Source organism: Crocodylus siamensis, chromosome 4 (assembly GCF_052110815.1).
Source record: "Crocodylus siamensis isolate JL-2025a chromosome 4, ASM5211081v1, whole genome shotgun sequence".
In the NCBI taxonomy this organism is placed as follows: domain Eukaryota; kingdom Metazoa; phylum Chordata; order Crocodylia; family Crocodylidae; genus Crocodylus; species Crocodylus siamensis.
The window spans coordinates 201,793,662-201,813,689 of NC_143398.1; the positions used below are offsets into that span (position 1 = coordinate 201,793,662).

Genomic DNA, 20,028 nt, shown 5'->3' on the forward strand with positions numbered 1-20,028 from the left:
TTACTGTAGCCGTCTTTCCATTGTGTCAAACCTGTTGCAACAAAAACGTTTGTTATTGGTATATTTCATATGAGTAATATTCATTTCAAATAAGTATAGCAACATAAGGAGTACGAGCATGCACACATACAGAAAAGGTGAGGGTAATTCTTCCAATACGGTGCTGAAAGAAGCTTCTCTTTGAATTAAACACAGATTGCATTCACTAAGATTTGTATGAACACACTCCCCCCCATGACTGACGTATGTTCTTTCACTTTGACTATTTCTGTCATACATTTATTAATTATTGGGGGGGGAAGAAAGCCAAACCCACTACTTCCACCACTGAAAAAAGAATAACAAAGGCCTTTTTTCTGTACTAATTCACTACACTCCTATACATATGAAATATTCGGATCTACTCTTGCTAAATCATACCCTATCAATAGTGACACATGTCATGCAGCACCATATCGATTCTGAAAATAGAAAGAACTATAATTCCATATTAATACGTCTCCGAGTTCCCTATTATTGATATCCTTTAAAATCACCTATTATCCAAACATAACCAGGAGACATGAGTGCCTTTGTCTGCATCATAAGAGTGTATGTACATTTCCATTAAATTTACCTTCAAATTTCCTGTTTGTCCACATTCAATAAATATACAAGTTAAAACAAAAGGAATAAACATTCAGATGCTTGTTAAAATATTTCATCTCTCTAAGGAGCACATGCCAGTATTTCTTTATTTGTGAGCAACTATTTCGCCTCATCCACTGCTTTGCCATAATGTCCTGGCCAATTGTTGTATCATCATACAAAGGAACTGACCTTGTAATACTAGTGCACTATATAAAGCCTCCCAAACCGTTTTTTCCCCCTCCAGCTTTTCTGCACTATTCACTTTCCCTTAGAACTTGCCAAGGATACTGAAATCCCAGCAGTTAAACAGCAAGTAATGCTTTACCGGCTAAAAACAGGGTTAATTTGAGAACAAGATGCTCCCCTCTCATCCGAAAGCTCAAACCTGAAAAAAGCAACCCAATCTCAGACATTATTACCTAATCGTAGTTATATGAATTGTACCTGCTCATTTTGAAAATAAACCTGCTTCCAGTCTATATAATATTGCAGGGGTAGGCTACATTTGAATACCATTCATATACAGTTCAAGGAAGCACAAAGACCTCGAAGCAACCGATCACGTTTGTGATGGTATAAAGAGTAATAACGGACTTACTGTGTGCTTTCCCCATGGAAGGGGGAACTGAGAGCAGAAATATCTCCATGGTCGGATTCAGGCAGAATGCTCCTTGCTAACACTTTCCCTATTACTGCTTCCAGGAACTAAAGCATCTGCACTTCTATGCTCTTAAACTAATTTATGGTGGGAATTATATTTTGGCTTGTCAACTCTCAAGCCATAAAACAAAGTTTATTGGAATCACGTGCTTCTAAATAGCCACTCAGGACCTATCTCTGTGGAACCATAAATAACCTTCAGCTTTAAACTTTTATTCACTAAATAAAGGTTCGCTGAATGTGTTCTATAAAATTTAAATAGTTCAAAATATCAGGGATGGACGCAGCTCGCTGTAGTACCAATATCCTGGCCTTTTAAAATAGTGTATGGTAAAGAACCCTACTTAAAGTGGAGTTAGCCTCCAAATTGCTAATGGGAAAAGGAGCGTGTGCATTTCGCTGTGAGTACCAATTCCAACCTTTATTTGAGCATGCATGTAGCTGGCAGGGATGGGGAAACAAATGGCGAGGCGAAAAGAAGAGAGGGTCTTCATTAAGGGGCTTTTTCCCCCCTGTCTGAAAGTTTATGGCACTTTGGTCGAACGCCCTTAGAAAGTAGTCCGGGCTACCCTAACCCACCTCGGGACTCCTGCTCAGTCCAGTCGAGCCACAAGGCTGTGATCTCCCCGAACACATGCCCGGGGCTTCTGGGGGATGCTTGCCTATAGGGCGCTCGCAAGTGACCAAACTGCTGCAAACAGCAAGGCACTGCTCCTTCTAAAGTGAGAAAACTGGTCATCCTGACCAAAGGAGATCTTTGATAACTGAAGCTTTAAGGAGGGCTATAAAACAATAAAACAGCTCTGGTGTGAAGGGAGCAGGGTGTGAGTAAGCAAATGAGAATTTCAAGGAGGCTAAGCACAGGAAGTCAAATGTGTGTGTCCCCCCCTCCCCCTCTTTCTCCCCCTTGCATGAAGCAAGTTGGGCACCAATTAATAATCTATCCCTGCTCGGCTTCAAAATGGGAAGTCTGTTAGTACAGTAGCTCTGGTCAAAAGGACAGGTCTGCTGAGTCGTGCCGGGGGTTGAATACTTCTGTTCAGGAAAGGCTACATCAGAGAAGACACAGGCAAAACACGAAAACAGGTCTGAGTAGAAGAGGAAGCTCCTCTCCCCCAGCCCGAGAGTGCGTGTGTTCACCTAGCTGCAGGGACGTGACCTCTGGAAAAGGAGGCACCGCCACGCTCAGCTTGGCTCCGTGATATCTAGCAGCAATACTGCAGCATTTCCTATTGTCAGGATACACAGACCTGTGTTGTAGGGCAAAGACACTGCCATAGACTAAAATGTGCCTAATAAAGAGACATATTCGTATCTTAACATATTTGCATTATCTCGCCATTTCTAAATCATGGCATAATCATTTTTCCCCAGGCAGTCTTGATACCTTGTTAATAACTTTATTTTCCTGCTTCCTCTCTATGACACCTGATTTCTTGCACTCGCCTGTTTTCCCCTCTAAAACCTCTATCTGTACTTCAGAATTGGACAGCGCTATAACATACGTGTTTTTGTTACGTCCTTTTATACCCGACTGTATGGGGATAGACTCTTCGCTATCGCATTCAGAGATGGGATGATGTAAATTGAGAATTTAAAAAAATGAATGCCAGAAGAAACCAGTCAAAGACATTAAAACAAACATTTAAAGAATAAGATTGTTTGGGGTTCCCCCAGGATTTGAACCAAGGGAGCCTTTGGCTGGCTTGCTATTTCGCATCCTAGGAGGCAGTAGCTTGCATGCAAACTGACATCTCAAAGGCAAAGCAAAATGTCTCAGGAACCAGCAGATTCACTTATTCCAGGAAAAAAGCTATGAACCAAGGGAAACTGGATTAATGGACCAATGGAAATATTTAGCCCGTGAGGAAGAGAGCGGGGTTTCGCTGTGGAAACAGTTTAATAGAAATAGGAAATGATCGCTTAAAACCACATTTACCAAGTAGGAAATGTGCTCCTGAGAAGGGATTCCTTTCACATCTCGCCTGGGCGCCACCCTACTTGAGAATGGGGGCAGACAGGCTGGCTTGGACACAGCCCTCCAGGATGCTGGTTCAGGTCTCCTGCCCTGGCATCGTGCCCGAGTGGAGTTGGCTACAAAGGCACCGCAAGTAGGTACATTTCAGGAAGTAAAACCAATCCGTGTCTCCGCGTAAAAAAGAGCTCTCTGCACAGTTATATTATGATTTTCTGAACTGTAATGAACGGGTGGCGAATGATCACTACCCACCCTTTCCAGTAAGATGCAGCAGAGGCTTGTCAGATATAGTGCCATTTATCCTGAATAAATGCTAGATGGGCGGCTTGGGAGAAGGCTGTCAGTCAGTGCCAGATCCGTTCCAGGCTCCTTTCTCAGGCACACCGACTCAGTCTTTAGAAGTACCGACCAACTGCAGTATCCAACACAAACTAAATGAAAGCCAGCTAATTACTAAGTGAGGGCCAAAAGCAATAGGGCGTTAATTACTAACAGGTTTACTGGGAAGGTGGAGGAAGTGGTTGTGTATTAAAATTCAGAGAAGAACCATCCTTGTTTTGGAACATCAAAACAGTTGGGCAGCAATCCACGGAGTCTGATAATCATACTGTAGAACAAAAAGCATTTAGAACTGGCCATGGTGGCATAGAAAAGAGGGACTCATTAATTACAACAACAGAAGAAATTAAATCTATCAGGCTGTGGTCATGTGTCAACTCAGACCACTTACTGTTTCTTAAAAGAACTGTAATACTTTCCTCAGCTACAAATGGAGTCACTTTAGCGCCTGTTGCATTCGAGTGGGCAGTGGAAAATAAATGTATAGAGTGAAATATGGCAAGAGATTCTATCCAGGAAGGGGGGGGCGGGAAGTCGTGTAAGCTGTGAAAAGAGATGAATTGCGAATTCACTTAATGTGGCAAAGAACATCATCCGAAAAAACACATGGAACAACTGGACGGTTCCCGGGTGAAAAATTAGAGCATTGAAAAATGGTGCAGTTCAAAGAAAAACCTCGCCATTAAGCAGCTAAAAAGGTGTAGCAGAGAGAAGGCACGTGCAGAGGCTGGGAGGTTTAAACATTATTTAGCCATAGCAGTTAGGAAAACACAGTGGCAGCAACGGGCTCAGAAACAGCTATTATCAAGGCATGCAATTCCTCTCAAAGGCCGGAGAAGAGAGGAGATCCAGAGAAACTGAGGCCGAAAAAGGCAGAGGACGATTTTCGCGGAGACGGTCTACAGCAAGTGAGTTGACATCCAAGTGTCAATCGTGGTGAAGAGACACGACCTGCTGCTGAACAGTTCAAGCCCTATGATTTTAAAGCGTAGAACCACGATTATCGTCCCCCCGAGAGCCCTGCGAAACCTGATGAGAAAGGCGTCTTCGAAGCTCTGCCAGCTAGTGCCTGCTCTAAATGAGAAGATGGAGTTTGGAGGAATCACAGACAGGAAGCGGCACAGGTTTGGATTAAAGCAATCCATGGAAAGCATGATTAGTATTCACCTGGGAACGTAACCACAAGGGTGTCTGGTAGGTGTAGTTCAAGTCGCTTCACAGACACAAGGATCCTACCCCGAGGCGCTTGCAATGTGTATGCAACCAGCAACAGTGACGCACCTCTTCCCTACACTAAAGATCAGGTGTGCCATCTTGAACGTGCCCAGTACATCAGGTCCCATTCTCTTACCACCTTTTGCATAGCCCTGCTAATGCGTGTCCTGATGGGGGCACTCAAGTGGCTGGAGGCTACTGCACCTCGAGGCCTCAACCCTAGCAGCAGCCCTGCCTTTGGGAGCAGGCAGCCAAGACTCAGAGCCGGAGAGGAAGATCGAAAAGGCCAAGGCGCTGACGCCTGCAGAACACCCCAACCACTGGAAGGGCAAGGGGCGAAGGGCAAGGGCTTGGGGGCGCCTAGATCAGCCCTGGGCAGTATTTCTACCACCGGGGGGGGGATACAAGGGGGTGCCGGTGCAGCCGGTGACTTGGCTGTGCAAGCTGGTCCCTACAGGCACGAGCTGGGAAGGGGCAGGGCGGGCTGCGGGTGGGTAGTGCAAGGAGAAGGGGAAGTGTGGGCAGGCGGGCCCGGGCCGAGAGAAGGCTCTGCCCCGGGGACATCAAAGGGAAAGCAGAGGAACCCGCAGCCGACAGACACGAAAGCCCCGGCTGATGCCAGGGAGGGCAGCTCCCTGTGCGCCCTGGGGACCCACAGGCCAAGGGGGCTGCACTGGCAGAGAAGGCCGGTAGGGCCCAGGCAGCAAGGGGCTCGCTGTCCCCCCGCGCTGTGCTGCCAGGGTTTGGCCCCGGCGGGCGCTGGCGGGGGGAGAGTTGCCCCTCCAGGGGTGCAGCCCCCCGCCACCCCCGGCGCTGCAGAGCGGGAGCCCGCGCCGCCCTGGGCCGTGCGCCCGGCGGGGGGGCGCTGCCGGCCGCCTGGGCTGAGCGGCCGGGCTGCGGGCGAGGCTTTGCGGGCGCGGAGCGCGAGGCTTGTCCTACAGCGCCTTCTCCTGGACGAGCGGCGGGAGAGCAGAGCGCGCTGCCGCACCGGGAAGGCCGCGGGCCGGGCCGGGCCGGGCCGGGCGCCCCTCGCGTGCGGCCCCGGGGCCGGGGCCGGGGCCGGGGCCGGGGCTGGGGGCGGACGTGCCCCTCCGGCGGGGGGGGCCCCGCTCCAGGCGGACGAGCGCGTGCACACGGGCCGGATGCGGAGGCCCCCGGGCGCAGGGGCGCGGCCTGGCTGGGCTCCCCAGAGCCGAGCACGACCCGCGGGGCGCTGGGGCTGGCCGGCACCCCCGCGGGTCACCCGCCCTGCCCCCCCGCCCCACGCCAGCCGGGAGCGCGCCCGGGACAGGACCCGCGCAGCGGGCTGGCCCCGACGCCGACGGCCTGTGGGGCAGGAGGGAGCAAAACGCCCCCGCCTCACCTGGCAGATTTGGCACCTGGGGCCGGACTGAGCCCCTCCGGGTGCGCCCTCCTTCCTCCTCCATCAGCCCCGCAGAGCCGCCGGCAGGAAACCGGGCAGTGCAAAAGGAGCCGAGGCTCAGCAAGAGCCCCCACCTTTGCCGCGGGGGCAGGCAGCCGGGCAGGGGACAGCGCCCCACCGCCGCCAGGGCCAGCACTGCCGCAGGGCCGCTCTCACCCGGGGCGCTGGGCAACAGCGGACACCAATCGGCAGCCCACTTGCCCCGAGGAATCCGGGCCTTTCCAGGTCGGACGGGGCTATTGAATGTGCCTGCCCCGCCCCCCCGCGCGCGCCCCCGCGGCGGGAGCAGCTGCGCGCTTCCCCACGCCGGCGGGCACACACGTGCGCTGCTCCTGCTCCTGCTCCTGCTCCTGCTCCTGCTCCGCGCAGAAGCGGCCTCACCCGCGAGCTCCACGGACTCCAGCCCTCGTCTCTACGCGAGCTGCTCTAAGCCGTGGGGCTCTGCCTGGCATAACCCACGGCCACGGGGCATGACTTTCCGAAGCGGGGCGGGAACTCCAGGTGCTTTTCTTGGCACCCGCTTTGAGATTACACATTTAAGGTCTTTCCCAGTTCGCAGCAAGCCAGCCCAACACTCCAGTTGGGGTTGGGTTTTGTTTGTTTGTTTGTTTGTTTGTTTTGGCGGGGGGGCGCGTTTTTTCTTTTTTGATGGTCTCTTGTCCAGGTCAGTGTTTGTGATGCTCAGCCGTGCCCAGCTGCTTCACTGCCGCGTTTATGGTGTCTCATCTTTTCCTTTAACTTCCTGTTTTTTTCCTCCAGCCCTGCCAGCAGCATTCACTGCCGCACTGCAGTAGAGCAGTAAATACCTTTAACAGCTGCCTGCCAACCAAGGAGTGAAATACTGTCTTTGTTCTGACTTTTTCCGCCCCGAGAGCTCATAAAGCAGTCCGCAAGAAATAGATTTCTTGGAGGAAAACATTATTAGAAAATAAACAAATCTTTGGGCTCCGAGTGGGGGAGGGGGAGAAGGAGCTGGTATTTATTTTATCCTCTCTAGTGGGTATCTCATGCCCGCAGAAGCACCCTTCCCTAGCATGTACCTACCGAGTCCTATTCAGCACAGTCGTCTGTGCATCCGGAGAAAAAGTGCTGGAGTTGCTACTCTTGAGCTGGAGCCTTATTTTTACATGTTAAGCGAGAGTTAATGCGGGCTGGGTATTACCCATGGTTGCCATTTCTCTGATTAGGATTATTTTAGTTGTACATCATTAAACTATGCATCGTGAATCTCCTGTTTCCTTTCAAAACTGAAATTGGTCATTTGATTATGAAGTGCTGTTAAAGAAATCCAAACATGACGCAGGTGCAAGAACGTCCCATATAAACACTAACTTAAATAATTAAAGCACGCCCAGCGCAGGCAGGCACACATCTTAAGTGTTACCAGCGTAAACACACATTCCTATATGTGTGTACTTTAATTATGGAAATACATACGGTGAGAAAGAGATCCCAATGCTGCACTTTTGAGGAAAAGCCATAAAGTACCAAAGAAACCTTTCATTGGAGTCATACATGCTACTAGGTATATATCTCTAAATATTGCTTCTAAAGCTTGTTATAAAATCCTGGTTTTCCTTTCAGATTATCCCTGGGTTTCTCGTCATTTAAAAAAAAAAGTAGGATTTTTGCAAAGTTTTGCTGGAGAAACTGTTAATAACATATATTGACAACAGTGCCCGCAAAGAGAAATTCTCAGGGAGAAAAAAAAAGGTAATGCAGAATGTTCCAATCACTATTGCAAATTATTACAAACTAAGCGTTATTTGTTCCTTTAAAATAAGTAAATGTCATTCTGATGTTAAGACAATATGTACAAACACTCGGAAGAATAAAAGCCTTGCATTACTCGTTGTAGAAAGAATACAATGCAAGAGACCGACTGGGAAATGCACAGTACAGCATGGAGGATTTTTTCCTCTTCAGCTTTCAAAATGTAATTCTCGGACACAATTCAAACCTTTCAGTTTTCACAGTCAGCTTTGAGTACTGTATCATAATCCATTATATTTCATAGTGTAATGAAAGACTGTTCCTGACCTAAGTGATGACTGTGTGAATTGCGAGTGCATAATTGTACACATATAGTATAATGCGTACGACTCTGTTCAGACCTGTAAACATTAAATACAATACTGCAGTTCTACCACTATGGGTAAGAAATTCTCAAATTATTTTAAAATATATGTATCAAAATAGTGTTACGTGTAGATTATACAGGTATACATAATTCAGGCGATTATGATTATATAATTCTAAATCTATATCTTAAAATACTTTTATCATGAATTTATGTGTATATAATCATAGCATTATCAATCGTATGGGGCAGAACTGCTGCACTGTATATAATGTATTACCAGTTGTGGAATGAGGCATAAGGAGAGTGTTTACTTGTATTCCTCGTATAACTGTAATCATCTCTGGTATGCAAAATCTCAATAGCAGCAACATCTAGCTAGAACAGAATTACCAAAAAGGGCTCTCGATTTTTCTGGAAAGTTAAACATATTATGCACAATTACTGCAAGGCGTAGTTAACGTCTGAAGCATTCATTAAACCCAAGAACCTAGCCGTATTTTCATTATGCTAAAATTGCATCATCAGCCTTGAGATGAATAATGCTAAATTGTAGGAACGAGTGCGATCATACACACTTTATGGTTTATTATAATTAAAAGCATAGGGAGAAGAGCTGCTGTTAAAAATGATATTTGATGTAGTGTTAAAATCATTCTGATTCGCTAACGGCATACAACCAAATAATTGAGAATTGATGGCATTATTCACCCAGACTCAGCGCTGAACGCGCCCGTCTCGCATTCGATTTTGCAAATTATTAGCGACCAAAATTACTTTCAGAAAACACCTGTTAATCTTTAAAGTTACCCAATGCAATTCTACAATCCGGAGCAAACCACAGACTCGTTAGAGTATTTCACAATCTGTCCAAATCTCGTTAGCTTGATTAAACACAGCCCAAAATGTCTGTTCTCTGCCTTCCCGAGGGTTACACCCTTCTCCCCGCTAAACTTCCTGTACCCCAAGCCCGGGCATTCCCATCGCCTTTTTCACACCTTCCTAGCCTTGCTTCTCCGAGATAAAAATAAAAAGCCATGAAAGCAGACCAGATATAACCCAACATGTCCGGCTGGCCAGGGGCACAAAGGATTAGGAAATGCCTCCCTCTCTGGCAGGTGGTAAAGCTCAGTGGGCAGTAAGTGGGCGCATTCATGCCAGGTCGGCTCGGGGACCCTTCGGTGCCTTCGGGAAGGCGAGGGACATTTTGTGTTGTCCCGAGCACTTTCTTTTATGACTTCTTGAGTCATTTGGTGGCGTCGGGGGTCTGGGCAGCCCTGCAATCAGCCCGAGAGAGCTGGAGTCCTTACCCGCTGGCTGCGCTGGCGGAAGGCAGAGGAGCCGGGCAGGATCGCTGTAATCCATTAGGCGGCTTGGTAGCACAATCCGAGCGGCAGAAAGTAGGAGCTAAAAGCCGGAGGCGGCGGGCTAACAGGTAGAAGGAGGGAGGGCTCCGCCGGTGGACCTGGCGCCGGGAGCCCGTCCTGGCAGGCGGCGGGGAGCCGCGGGGCGAGGGGGCTCCGCCAGGGCGGCAGACTGGCAAGGTAGCGGCGGCGGGGAGCGGGCGAGGGTTGGAGGAGCCCTGCGCTAAGAGGGGTCGGTACACAAACATCATAGCCACTGTAATACACCTCACCGGAGACAAAGGTTAGAAAAAGAGGGGTTGAGGCTCTCTGAAGGCGGAATGCAGGGGGAAATTCGCCAGGGAAATCAGGAAAAAGGCCATGAAAGCCATCACTGCTTGCACATGACCAGCAGCAGCCAATGACGAGCCCAAATAGGTCATAAAAAGGTCTATTACCGAGTTGTAAATTTTCTTCAAACAAAAAGGAATTTACTGCAATTCCTTGCGGATTCTGCACAGACTGCGGCCCCGCGCCATGTTTCTCTCGCCTCATCGCTCCCGCTCGCCTGCTTTTCTTTTTCTTTTTTTTCCTAAAATCTCCTCCAGGTTTTTCTGGCCTGGGAGGTTTCCAGTGCGACGGGACCGGGGCGCGCAGCCCGGGCCGGCCTGCCCGAGCAGGGAGGCATGGACAAATGTAAAAAGCACAACAGCGGGTCGGGGGAAGCTCCCAGGCGGGGCACGTCGGATCCCGGGGAGCCCTCTCCCCTGTTTGTCATCTGAATGGCCCTGCTCTCCCGTCACCCGTGCAATTTAGCTTCCCTGTTTTGTTGGGGGGGGGGGAATTTGCTGGGGGGGAAGTGGGGGGGGGGTGTTATTCCCCTTCATACTAAAGGCACAGCCCGATTTCCTTTGGCGCCCACTGCTGAACTCCAGGTCCCTGATCGTGGTCCCTTCCCCTGCAGTCTGCAGCGGCGCAGGTTGCTCTGCCAGGCTCTGGCTGTCGCTCTAATGCAGAGGTAGATGGTTCAGTGGCTGCCTCCTTTCCCTCCACCCGCCCTCCCTTCTCTACTCCAGCGTAGTTAAACAGGGCTGATGGGGAAGGCTGGAGCAGCAGGACTGAGAGAGTCCCTTGAGGTCTCAGAAGCTCCTCGAGGGAGAGCAGAGGCTAAAAGCGCTTTAATTTCGCGGGAGTTTCTCATTATGATGATATTAGTGATATGATAGGTTTTATTCCACCTTATTATATTTAATCTTATTTGATGTTACTCTCTTTTCCTTTACTTGCTTGAATGCTATTTTATGTTATTTCGTTTTGCTCTAGTCTGTGTTACTAGCTCCGCGCTCAGCCCCTTGCTCGCAGCCTCCAGGACCATCAGTGGTGCCCGCCCGGAAAACAGAGCCAAGGGAAGCTGCTGGGCCCTGTTCCCCTGCAGCGAATCACCCACGGGCCCAGGCACGGGCCTCGGAGGGGCGCGGGGCCGCCGGCGGCCTTGCACCGGGCCTTGCCAGACTCGCCCGGGCTCCGGGGAGGGGGCGCTGCCTGGAAGCCGGGCACCCAGCGCCAGAGGGCACCGCTGTGCCGCACCTCGGGGCTGAGCCTTGGGCCCCGCTCGCCAGCGCTCCCCCGGCCTTCCCCAGCGCAGCTCCCGCCCGGGGCACCCTGGGCCACATACGGGCCGCCGGGGCCGCGGCGCTGCGGGGGGGGCGAGCGGGGGCTGCGGCCTCCCGCTGCGCCCCGGCCCCAGCCGCGGGAGAGGGGCGGCGGGGCCCGGGCCCCGGGCCGCCGCCTCGCTCCTCTCCGCGAAGTGCTGCCCCGCGGCCGCAGGCAGAGCCAGGCGCGGCCCTGGCCGGGCACTGCGGCCCGGCGGCTTTATGCAAATCCATGCGCCAAAAAGTTGTGCCGCAGTGCCCGGGCAGTCGTTGTGCTGGGAAACAGAGCGGCGCCGGGGCTGGGCGGGGGGCTGCAGACGAGGTGGGCTCGAGGGGACGGCACGGAGCAACGGGAGGCCGGAGAGGGGACCGGGCCCTGCACCGCGTTACAACCGCCCGCCCCGCCCAGCCCCTGGGCCGCAGGGGGTGACTGCGGGTTTTTATCGCAGCACCTGGAGCAGAAAGCGGAGGGCACGGCGCAGCCCTGCACCGGGGGTGGCAACGAGGGGCAGGGCGCTTGGGCTGAGCGAGGGCTGCCCGGCCGGGCACCGGCACCCATCATCGGACGCTTGTTCCCCGCGTGTGTGTGCAACACCCCCGCGGCCCACGCGTCCGTGCAGCACCCGCTTTCCGCGCTGCGAAGCGGGTGCCCACAGCCACCTCTAGACCAGGCTTGGGTGCGCGCAGCAGGTCGCTCCAGAGGAGCGGGTCCCTGCGGCTGCAGATGAATGAAGGTGAACCAGGGAGTATGGGGGGTGGGGGAGGATTTGAAGCAGAATCGGGATTGGGACACTGCATCCAGAAAGCTTCCTCTGCCCTGCCTAGCCAGGAGCCTCTACTCGGGACTGAGCCGTCCTGCCAAATGTATTGACTCCGTCGGGGAAAAAATAGGAGCGATGGAAAGCAGGGTGGGGAGCCATGGACCCGCCCTTCCCCGGCAGCCGCTAAAGCAGCACCACACGCAAGGGCTGAAGCCGCCCTTCGCGGCCTGGCCCACGGGAAACCTCGGCTGCGCGGACACACGTTGCTCTGGGCCGGCCCAGGCCGGGAGCCCTCAGGCGCATAGAGGCAGCTCTCTCCCGGCACCTATTTCCCAGCCGCCACGTAGCGCGTCTGCACACGCTTGTGTGTGTGACACTTGGGGGGCGGGGAGGGTCAGATATTCGGGATTTCTTAGAGCTCGCGTATATCGTATGTCACCTGCGGTCGCTGGAGCAGAAACCTGGGAGGTGAAACGGCCTCGGGACGCCTGAAGTCGAAAAGCTCCGGGTCAGGGAAAAAGGCCTGTCTCTCGCTGGCCGCCAGGTGTGATGCTTTAGGGCCGGCTCCTACCAAGCCTTATTTACTCACCTGAGCAATCTGTATTGGTGCCACCAGCCCTGTAAGACAACGGGGCTGGTCCTGGGGAAAGGGTGAGTTTCCCGGGTGCATCAGAAGCCCTCTATTGTGGCCCTTGCTTTTCTGAGCTTAAAAAAAAAAAAGATTTCCACTTGCCCGTTGACAGCAAGCAGGCAAGGCGTGCTGGGCCAGCCCCGCAGCTGTAAGGAGGAGGAGAGCAGCAGGCAGGTCCCACTGAGGGGACCCCGGCTTCTCCTTCGCTTTCAGGGCACCTTACATCCAAAGTCGGGCTCAATCCTTTAACGGATGTTCACTTGCAAATCTGAAGGCTCTTAATTAACACCAGAGCTGAATTTAGCAGGGCGTTGCGTACTTCTCCCTCCGTTCCCGTTTCTTATGAAACAAAAGCAGGGGAATAAACCCGATCGGCCTGCCGACTCCTCTCTGTGGCCGGGCAGGCACGACCTGCTCCACGCAAAATAAGCGCAGGGGCCGGCCCGGGGTGGCTCGGAGGCTCGCTGCCCGGCGCTTCAGAAGAGGTCCCAAGCTGTAGGCCCGACGGTCTCACAGGAGCCACGCGGATACATATGGCGGCCGCGCAAGGCATGGGGAGGTGGAGGGCGAGGCGGTGCGGGCGGGGCGCAGGGCCGCAGGCAATGCAAGCAGGACCCGATGCCCTCGGTCTCCCGCGCGTGACACGGGAGCCGGAGCAGGGCTCGGCCCGGGACAGTCGCTTTCAACAGGCTTCACCTGCCGCCGAGTGAATCCCCCAGCACCGGCAGGGCCGCTCTGACCCCGGCCCCAGGCCTGATGCCGCGTCCCCGCGCCTGCAGCGGCAGCGACACCGGGCTCAGCGCCCCGAGAGCCGTGGCAGGACGGCCGGGAGCCCCAGCGGCTGGTGCCACGGCTGGGGTCGAGTGCGGGTGCTGGGGGTGGGAATGGCAGCCGGGCTCGGGGAGGAGAGCGAGGCAGTGAATTACAACAGTTTAGCAGTGCGTGCCAATAAGTTTCGTTTATTTCAATCAAATATCCGTAATAGAAGGTAAATATTTCCCTAAGATCACCCCCCAAAGAAATTATTTTTTTTTTTTTGAATTTATTCAGCGTAAGAGAAGAACGAAAAAGGAAGGAGGTTTAGCCTAGCACAAGTGCACTTGTTCGATTAATAAAGCCTCGCGGAAGCTGCGCGTGTGGGTGCGGATCACGGGGAAGTTTCACTTCAATCACGTCGGAAACGTCGCATTAAAAAGAACTGACTACCAATTTGGTATCGGATTTCCACGTACAGAAGAGCGGAGCAGCTGTTTAGGGGAGAGATCGTGCCACGCAGGGTACGAAAACGAAGACAGGAAGCGGCGAGGGCGAGGCAGCCGAGCCGGAGCTCGCAGCCCGAGCTCGGGCCGGCCTTTGAGTTAAGTCTTTCCCTCCTGATCTGAGAGGCAGAACCTCAGTTCTTCTGGCCTTCGCCTCTGTCCTCTTCCCGATCATGTGCTTCTTTCTTGGCCTCCTCTTCCTTTCCCTCCTGTCTGGAAGCCGGGAATTTGTCCTTGTTGTTTTCCTTTTTCCACTTCATCCTCCTGTTCTGAAACCAGATCTTTACCTGCCTCTCGGTGAGTCCTAGTGCGTGGGAGACCTCAATGCGCCTCTTCCTGGTCAGATAAGGGTTAAAAAGGAATTCCTTTTCCAGCTCTAAAGTCTGGAAGCGGCTGTAGGTCTGTCTTCCTCTCCTCCTACCAGGAGCTGCTGATTAAAACAAAAACACACCAGGGTTTTGTTTGGGATTTTTTGTTTTGTTTTGGGTTTTTTTTCGCAAAGTAAAGAGCTGGGGGGGGTGGTGAACACGAACCACGTCCTGCCGGCTGGGCTAGCGCCTAGGTGAGCTGCTCGGGCCGCGCCGGACTACCCCGGGCGGGTGATGGGCAGGGCAAGACAGGAGCTGCAGGCAGGATCGGCCCCTCTATTTCCATTCCGTCCCAGCGCTTACTGGTCACTGTTATCCGGTAACTGGAAGTCCCCCCACCACCACCCCCATCCCAATTCATATTTAATCTGGAGCCGGCTCCGGCCTTCTCTGATTTATGCCCTGTGCCTGCTAAGAGCGTTTCAGCCCCTTCTGCCGGGACGGAGCGGGGTGCGGGGGAAGCGCAGACCGGGGGCTTCTTACTGTATGATTTTATTATCACAAGCCGTCGCGGTTGCAGGACGCGGGCGATAGAGCCAGGAAGGGATCAAGGGAGGCAAAGAGAGGGGAAGCAGAGTGGGGGGGGGAGAAAAAAGTGGAGGTCTCAGACGTGAGAGGGAAGCAAATCCCGACTGCGCCCAACCTTGTGCTCTCATCCAGGGAAACATTTGAGCAGGAGACGAGCTCTGATTTAAGTGGTCTGGTTCCTCGCCAATATTAGCACTGGACGATTTACAGTCAGGATATGGGACCAGCTCGGCCTCTTGCTGTGTCGTAAAAATCTGCTGTCTCTGTAAGTTATCGTATCCGTAAAACTTAGCGGGCTCCCCGTGACAGGCGATCCCGCCGCAGGGGGCAGCAGCAGGCGGCGCGGGGGGGGGCGGAGGCGGCGGCTGGTAGGCTGCGGCGGGGCTCCCCCCGGCCGGGTGGTAATAGCCCTGGCCCCCGCCGCCCGCTCCGCCGGGCCCGGGCTGCGGCTGCTGGAAGCCGGCGGCGGCCGCGCCGTTCCCGTAGAGCAGGGCGGCGGCGGCGGCGGCGGCTGCGGCGTGGCGCCCGCTCACCTCGGGCGCGAAGGGGCAGTCGTAGCACGGGGCGCCCATGGCCTCTCCCGCCGCCGCCGCCGCCGCCGCCGCCGCCGCCGCCGCCTTGTACTTGGAGTACAGCGGGTTCACAAAGTACGAGCTCATCGGCGCGGGGCAGGGCCGGGCCGGGCCGGGCTGGGCCGGGCCGGGCCGGGGGGAGCAGCAGCAACAGCAGCAGCAGCAGCGGCGGCAGCAGCAGGAGCCGGGCCCAGGCACCGCCGCCGCCTCCACCTCCGCCTCGGCGCAGCGCTGTGGCCGGCCGGCGCGGTGCCCTGGCCGCGCTGTGTGCGCGGCGGCCCGGCGGGGCTGGGCTATAACGGCAGCCGGAGCGACCTGCCTCGCTGCTTTTACTATTTCCTATTAGGCACCGGCGGCCCGCGCACGCACCCGCCCGCGCCCCGCGCCCAGGAGGGGGCCGGCTCCAGCTGACACGCGGCTCCCGCGGCCGGACAGGAATCCTCCCCCCGCTCGGAAACCCCACGGGCCGCGGGCCGCGGGGGGGCAGGGCGGGCCGCGCCGGGCCGGGCCGGGCCGGGCAGCGCCCGGGGCACGAGAGCCGCCGGCGGGGCGGAGGGCGCGGGCTGCGCTCCCGCGGGCGGCGGCCTCCGGGGTTGGGGGGAGGCGGGGGGACGGGGGTGGCAGTGCAATGCGCCGCGTCACAACGCCACACAACACAACACAGCGCAACACAACGCAGAGCTGCGCCAACCGGGCCCGGCCCGGCCCCAGCCCCAGCCCCAGCCCCGGGCAGGCGGCGTGGAAATGAGATGCACATTTACCCTTGACGCAGGGCAGGCCCGGCAGCGCCTCCCAGGTTAATTGCTACTTAATGGAAATCATGCCCATGAATATCCTTCCCATCATTTCACCCTTGGCGGACGGCGTTAGCGAAGCAAGGAAAAAAATGCGCGGGGGAGCATTAGCATCGCTGGGGGACGGAGTCCGAGCTCGGGCACAATGTTCCCAGGAGGCGGGAGGCGATGCAGAGGCCGGGCCGGGCCGGGCATTTCTGGGTGTGCAGCACGCGCTGACCCCCCTTCCCGGGCCGCCCGGGCCCAGCTCCGCTCTGCCCCTCGGCCCGGATCCAGGGCCCCGATCCAGCCTGTGACCCGAGCGCCTTGGCCTTGAATCTGCTGCAGCCCGGCGCCGCGGGCGCCCTCGGGGCAGGACCCCGTCCCCAGAGCGGGGAGGCTGCGGGCAGGCCACGCCGACCCCGGTGCCCGGCCCCACGCGTGAGCGCCTTGTGGCAATGCAGGGAGCATTGGTGGCTCCGTCCAGGAGCATCCCAGCCCCCGCCCCGCTTTCCCGTCCCGCTAACTGCTCTTCCCCGCGCTCTGTTTGCAGGGAGCCACGAGCCCAGGCCGAGGGGGCCCCGTCTCTGCACCGGACCCGGGCAGGCCTGCACGAGCCGGCCGAGGCGCCGCCGAGCTGCAGGGCGAGACGGGCAGGTAGCACAAGCCCCGCGAGCAGCCTGGGAGCGGGGCAGCCGCGGCCTTGGAAGTGATCCTGGGTGTCGCCCACCCTCGCCAGCGTGTCAGCAGGGCTCCCTGCTCCGGCCCGTCGCTCGGCGCTGCTCGGGACACCGCAGCGCCAGGCCCTGCCCTTCCCAGCCTGGGCTGCGCGGGAGCCTCTGCCCGACACCGCAGCAGAGCGGGCACCGGGCAAGCGGGACAGGCCCCGGCCCCAGCGCCGGGACGGGCGGGGGCGGGGGCCGGGCTGGACCGGGCCTGCTGGTGCGCCGAGCCACGCGGCCGTGCAGAGCCTTGCCTTCCAATAAACGGGTGTGATTCACTCCAAATGTGGACGCGTTTTATTCCCTAATCCCATCGATATTATTGCCCACAGATGAGCGCAGACAAAATTCAAACGTGTGTTTCGTATTAAGGAAAACAGACTCCAGTTCTGACCTCACCAATCCCTCTCTCTCTCTCTCTCTCTCTTTTGTCCCGAAAGCACAGGGACAAGATCCCCATTTGGGCGACAAAGAGAATCATTTCCAAATGAGCTCCTTACCTTCTGTCACCCTTGGTCTCGCTAAACCTCAGGTTCACATGCCAAGAGCCTGGGGATCGATCCCAAGGATACACGAGGCTTTTGCTTGGGGGCTGTTCAGAGCTTCGAGCACTTTCAGTTTTAGTTTAAAAACCAAACTCGCAGACAGCACAATGAGCCCTCTTCCACAACAGGCCCAACCCAATGGCCTTACATCTGGTTTTTATTTCGCAGCGCTTAACCGCTAGGCAGGGGATGTTGATCAGTGTATTTGTCAAGATTTAAATGTAAGGCAACGAGAAGAAGCAGCCCGGAGAAACGTGTTCGTTTCCACATCCCTGGGCTGGTATCACCAGATGTGGTGTCATGCCCGTGCAGTGGAGGGACTTCCTATCAGCTCCAAAAAGCTGATCATGCAAGCTTTCCTAATCTATCTTTTTAGATCAGAATAAAGAATAGTGGCTCGTGTTTATTTTTGGTTACAAACATCAAAATCATGATTAACAGTGGGATTATATATTATATTCATTAATAAAATGCCCCGCTCGAAAACCAAAGACATTAAAATGTAGGCCTCATAAAATGGAGCAACAGCGCTCTCTAGTGGTCAAACGCAACCTTGGTCGGAATCAGACAGCTTTCACTCCTTGCTGTATACATATTTACCCTACTTTGATTCAAAAGTAGCTGACTTTTTTTTTACCTTTGGATTAGATGATTTCCCGTCGTACTTGCTCTTATCTTCCTCATTCAACCTCCGAAGTCATTTCCACAGCTTATACCCAACCCAAAGAATGTACATAGCAGCAGTTTTCACATAGAGAAAAGGTTGTATAGACCGTGGTATATAGCCTGGATCCTACGCCTAGTAGTCACAGAAAAGCCTTTTACCCAGACTTCACCGTGCCATGTCTTTTCAGCATACTTATACCATCCTTTAATTGCCCCCAACTGTCTAAACATAAACTATAAGTGTCCCCTTCACACAGGACAGGCGGGGAAAAAAGATGTAGATGGCTACTAAGCCAGTCTTTGCGGACCGCTGCTATCACGATTTTGATCCCGATTCTCTACCTACTGCACAACGATTATCTGATATTTTCAACTTCAGGATTTCCCCGCCTTGAACTTGTTTTTGATCTAATTATATACATTTGCACTGCAGACGAAACGGAAGACTCTTCTTTTGTTCAGCCCCCGCATGCCATTCCTTCCAAGTTTTAGTTATGGTGTAATAGGATGATTTGATATTTTAATTTTTAAATCACAGACGACACACGGGAATTAGAGAGGGGCTGCGATGCCCTGGTGAGTACTTTGTTTCAGCGGAAGTTGGAGGCCGCCTAGTTGTTTCAAACACCTATTTTTCCGCCTGCCATTTTGAAATAAGCAGAGAAGCAACATGCAAACAATGACAAATGTGACTCTGCCTTCGTGACTCAAAAATGATAAAACCAGGTTCGACCTAACTTGCAAGGGCTTGATTTCCTTATCTTCCCAGCACTCAGATAAAATCCACATAATGAAGTATCCTTCTTGCTATAATACGGTTTAGTGACATTAGTTACAGATCAATCAATACACACTGCTATTTTCCAAAACATGCATGTGCTTGCCGTAGGATTAATCACCAAATCACACTTCTATAAATATATGTCCACAAATGCATTGATTTTTTTTAAAGAAATTGCTTTATTTTTCGACCTTAGCGTCGTCTTTCCTTGCCCGGTCTGCCTTGGCCCAACGCTGACATGTTGAAATTTATAGTCCAGATTTTAAGACTCGGGGTGTCTGCATTTTTGTTTTCTTCTAACAAACACAAACATCAAAATAAGATGGTTTCAAAGAAAAGCGCCATAGCATATCGTAAACTCATTAGGTCCAGACGTCTAGCCATCTCAATGGTTTTATTATACCTCGGTTCTTCCTGTTTTAAAAGAATTATAGGTATAGGGTCGACAATGGATGGGGAATCCATGCAACACCTTTTCCTAATACTCTGCTCCTTTGCCTTTTTAAACAGAGGTAAAACGTTAAAAACCAGGTCTCTGCAACTCTTCTGAATCTTAAATTAACTGAACTGCTCATAAATATTTACGGATCCTTCATTTTAATGGTTGCTCTTTAAACAAAGCATTTTTTTACAATGAACTTCATCTTAATTATCCTGATAAAGTCCTCTGTGTTTATAAATGCTGAAGGCAGGAGACTGTTGCTAAACAGACCCGGACACACATCCCGAGCTGATAACTTGGTAGTGTTATGTGCCCATTCCGAGTCTCTGAATTGTTCAGGTTAAATAGCAGCGAGATTAGAAATAGGGACGGGGAAGATTTAAGAAAGCATGCATCATCTTAAATCATTGCCTGTGGAGGGTTATTTCGGAAATATTTCTTGAATTATTCCAAGAGATCACACGTGAAACCTCACTGGTTTTTTGAAAGACAACTTGTATATAACATATTTCAAGAAAGATCATGTAGTAGGCTATCTGTAACATATAACTGAAGCCAGGCCCTTTATGATTTGCTTTCTAGAGTAGGTGTTTACTGAGGATCACAGACAAAATGTGACTAGGTTAGGGGGTTGGAGTTTCCTTTTATTTCTTCAAATAT

The 20,028-nt window shown here is 53.5% G+C and overlaps 2 protein-coding genes and 1 long non-coding RNA gene across 9 annotated transcripts in view; 1 reads left to right on the top strand and 2 right to left on the bottom strand.

Moving 5' to 3' along the window:
• HOXD3 (homeobox D3) overlaps positions 1–20,028 on the bottom strand; it is a 64,604-nt gene that overhangs the window by 24,563 nt on the left and 20,013 nt on the right. Inside the window, exons 1-2 of one of the 5 annotated variants that reach the window (XM_090045395.1) lie at positions 9,636–10,382; positions 5–31 (exon numbers count right to left, since the gene is read on the bottom strand). The exons of 1 other annotated variant lie outside the window; for it this stretch is intronic. The gene's annotated coding sequence lies outside the window, so the exon portion shown is untranslated. Of the gene's footprint in view, positions 1–4; positions 32–1,228; positions 1,333–6,185; positions 6,205–9,635; positions 10,383–20,028 lie in introns of those variants that run through there. 3 more of the 5 variants (XM_090045399.1, XM_090045398.1, XM_090045396.1) reach the window with 3 other exon arrangements.
• On the bottom strand, positions 13,652–16,759 carry HOXD8 (homeobox D8). Of its 3 annotated transcripts, none has more exons than XM_090045404.1 (2): positions 15,401–16,759; positions 13,652–14,401 (listed from the first exon to the last, which is right to left on the bottom strand). In XM_090045404.1, exons 1-2 carry the CDS (start codon positions 16,194–16,196, stop codon positions 14,106–14,108), a joined length of 1,092 nt encoding a protein of 363 aa, XP_089901530.1. In that variant the 5' UTR covers positions 16,197–16,759; the 3' UTR covers positions 13,652–14,105. The 3 variants fall into 3 exon arrangements, with proteins under 3 accessions (XP_089901530.1, XP_089901533.1, XP_089901532.1); XM_090045407.1 differs by having other exon boundaries at positions 13,652–14,398; positions 14,983–15,665; XM_090045406.1 differs by having other exon boundaries at positions 14,983–15,665.
• LOC149867434 (uncharacterized) lies at positions 16,096–17,219 on the top strand. Its single transcript, XR_016442051.1, has 2 exons — positions 16,096–16,235; positions 16,766–17,219. It is a non-coding gene; the product is annotated as an uncharacterized LOC149867434 (long non-coding RNA).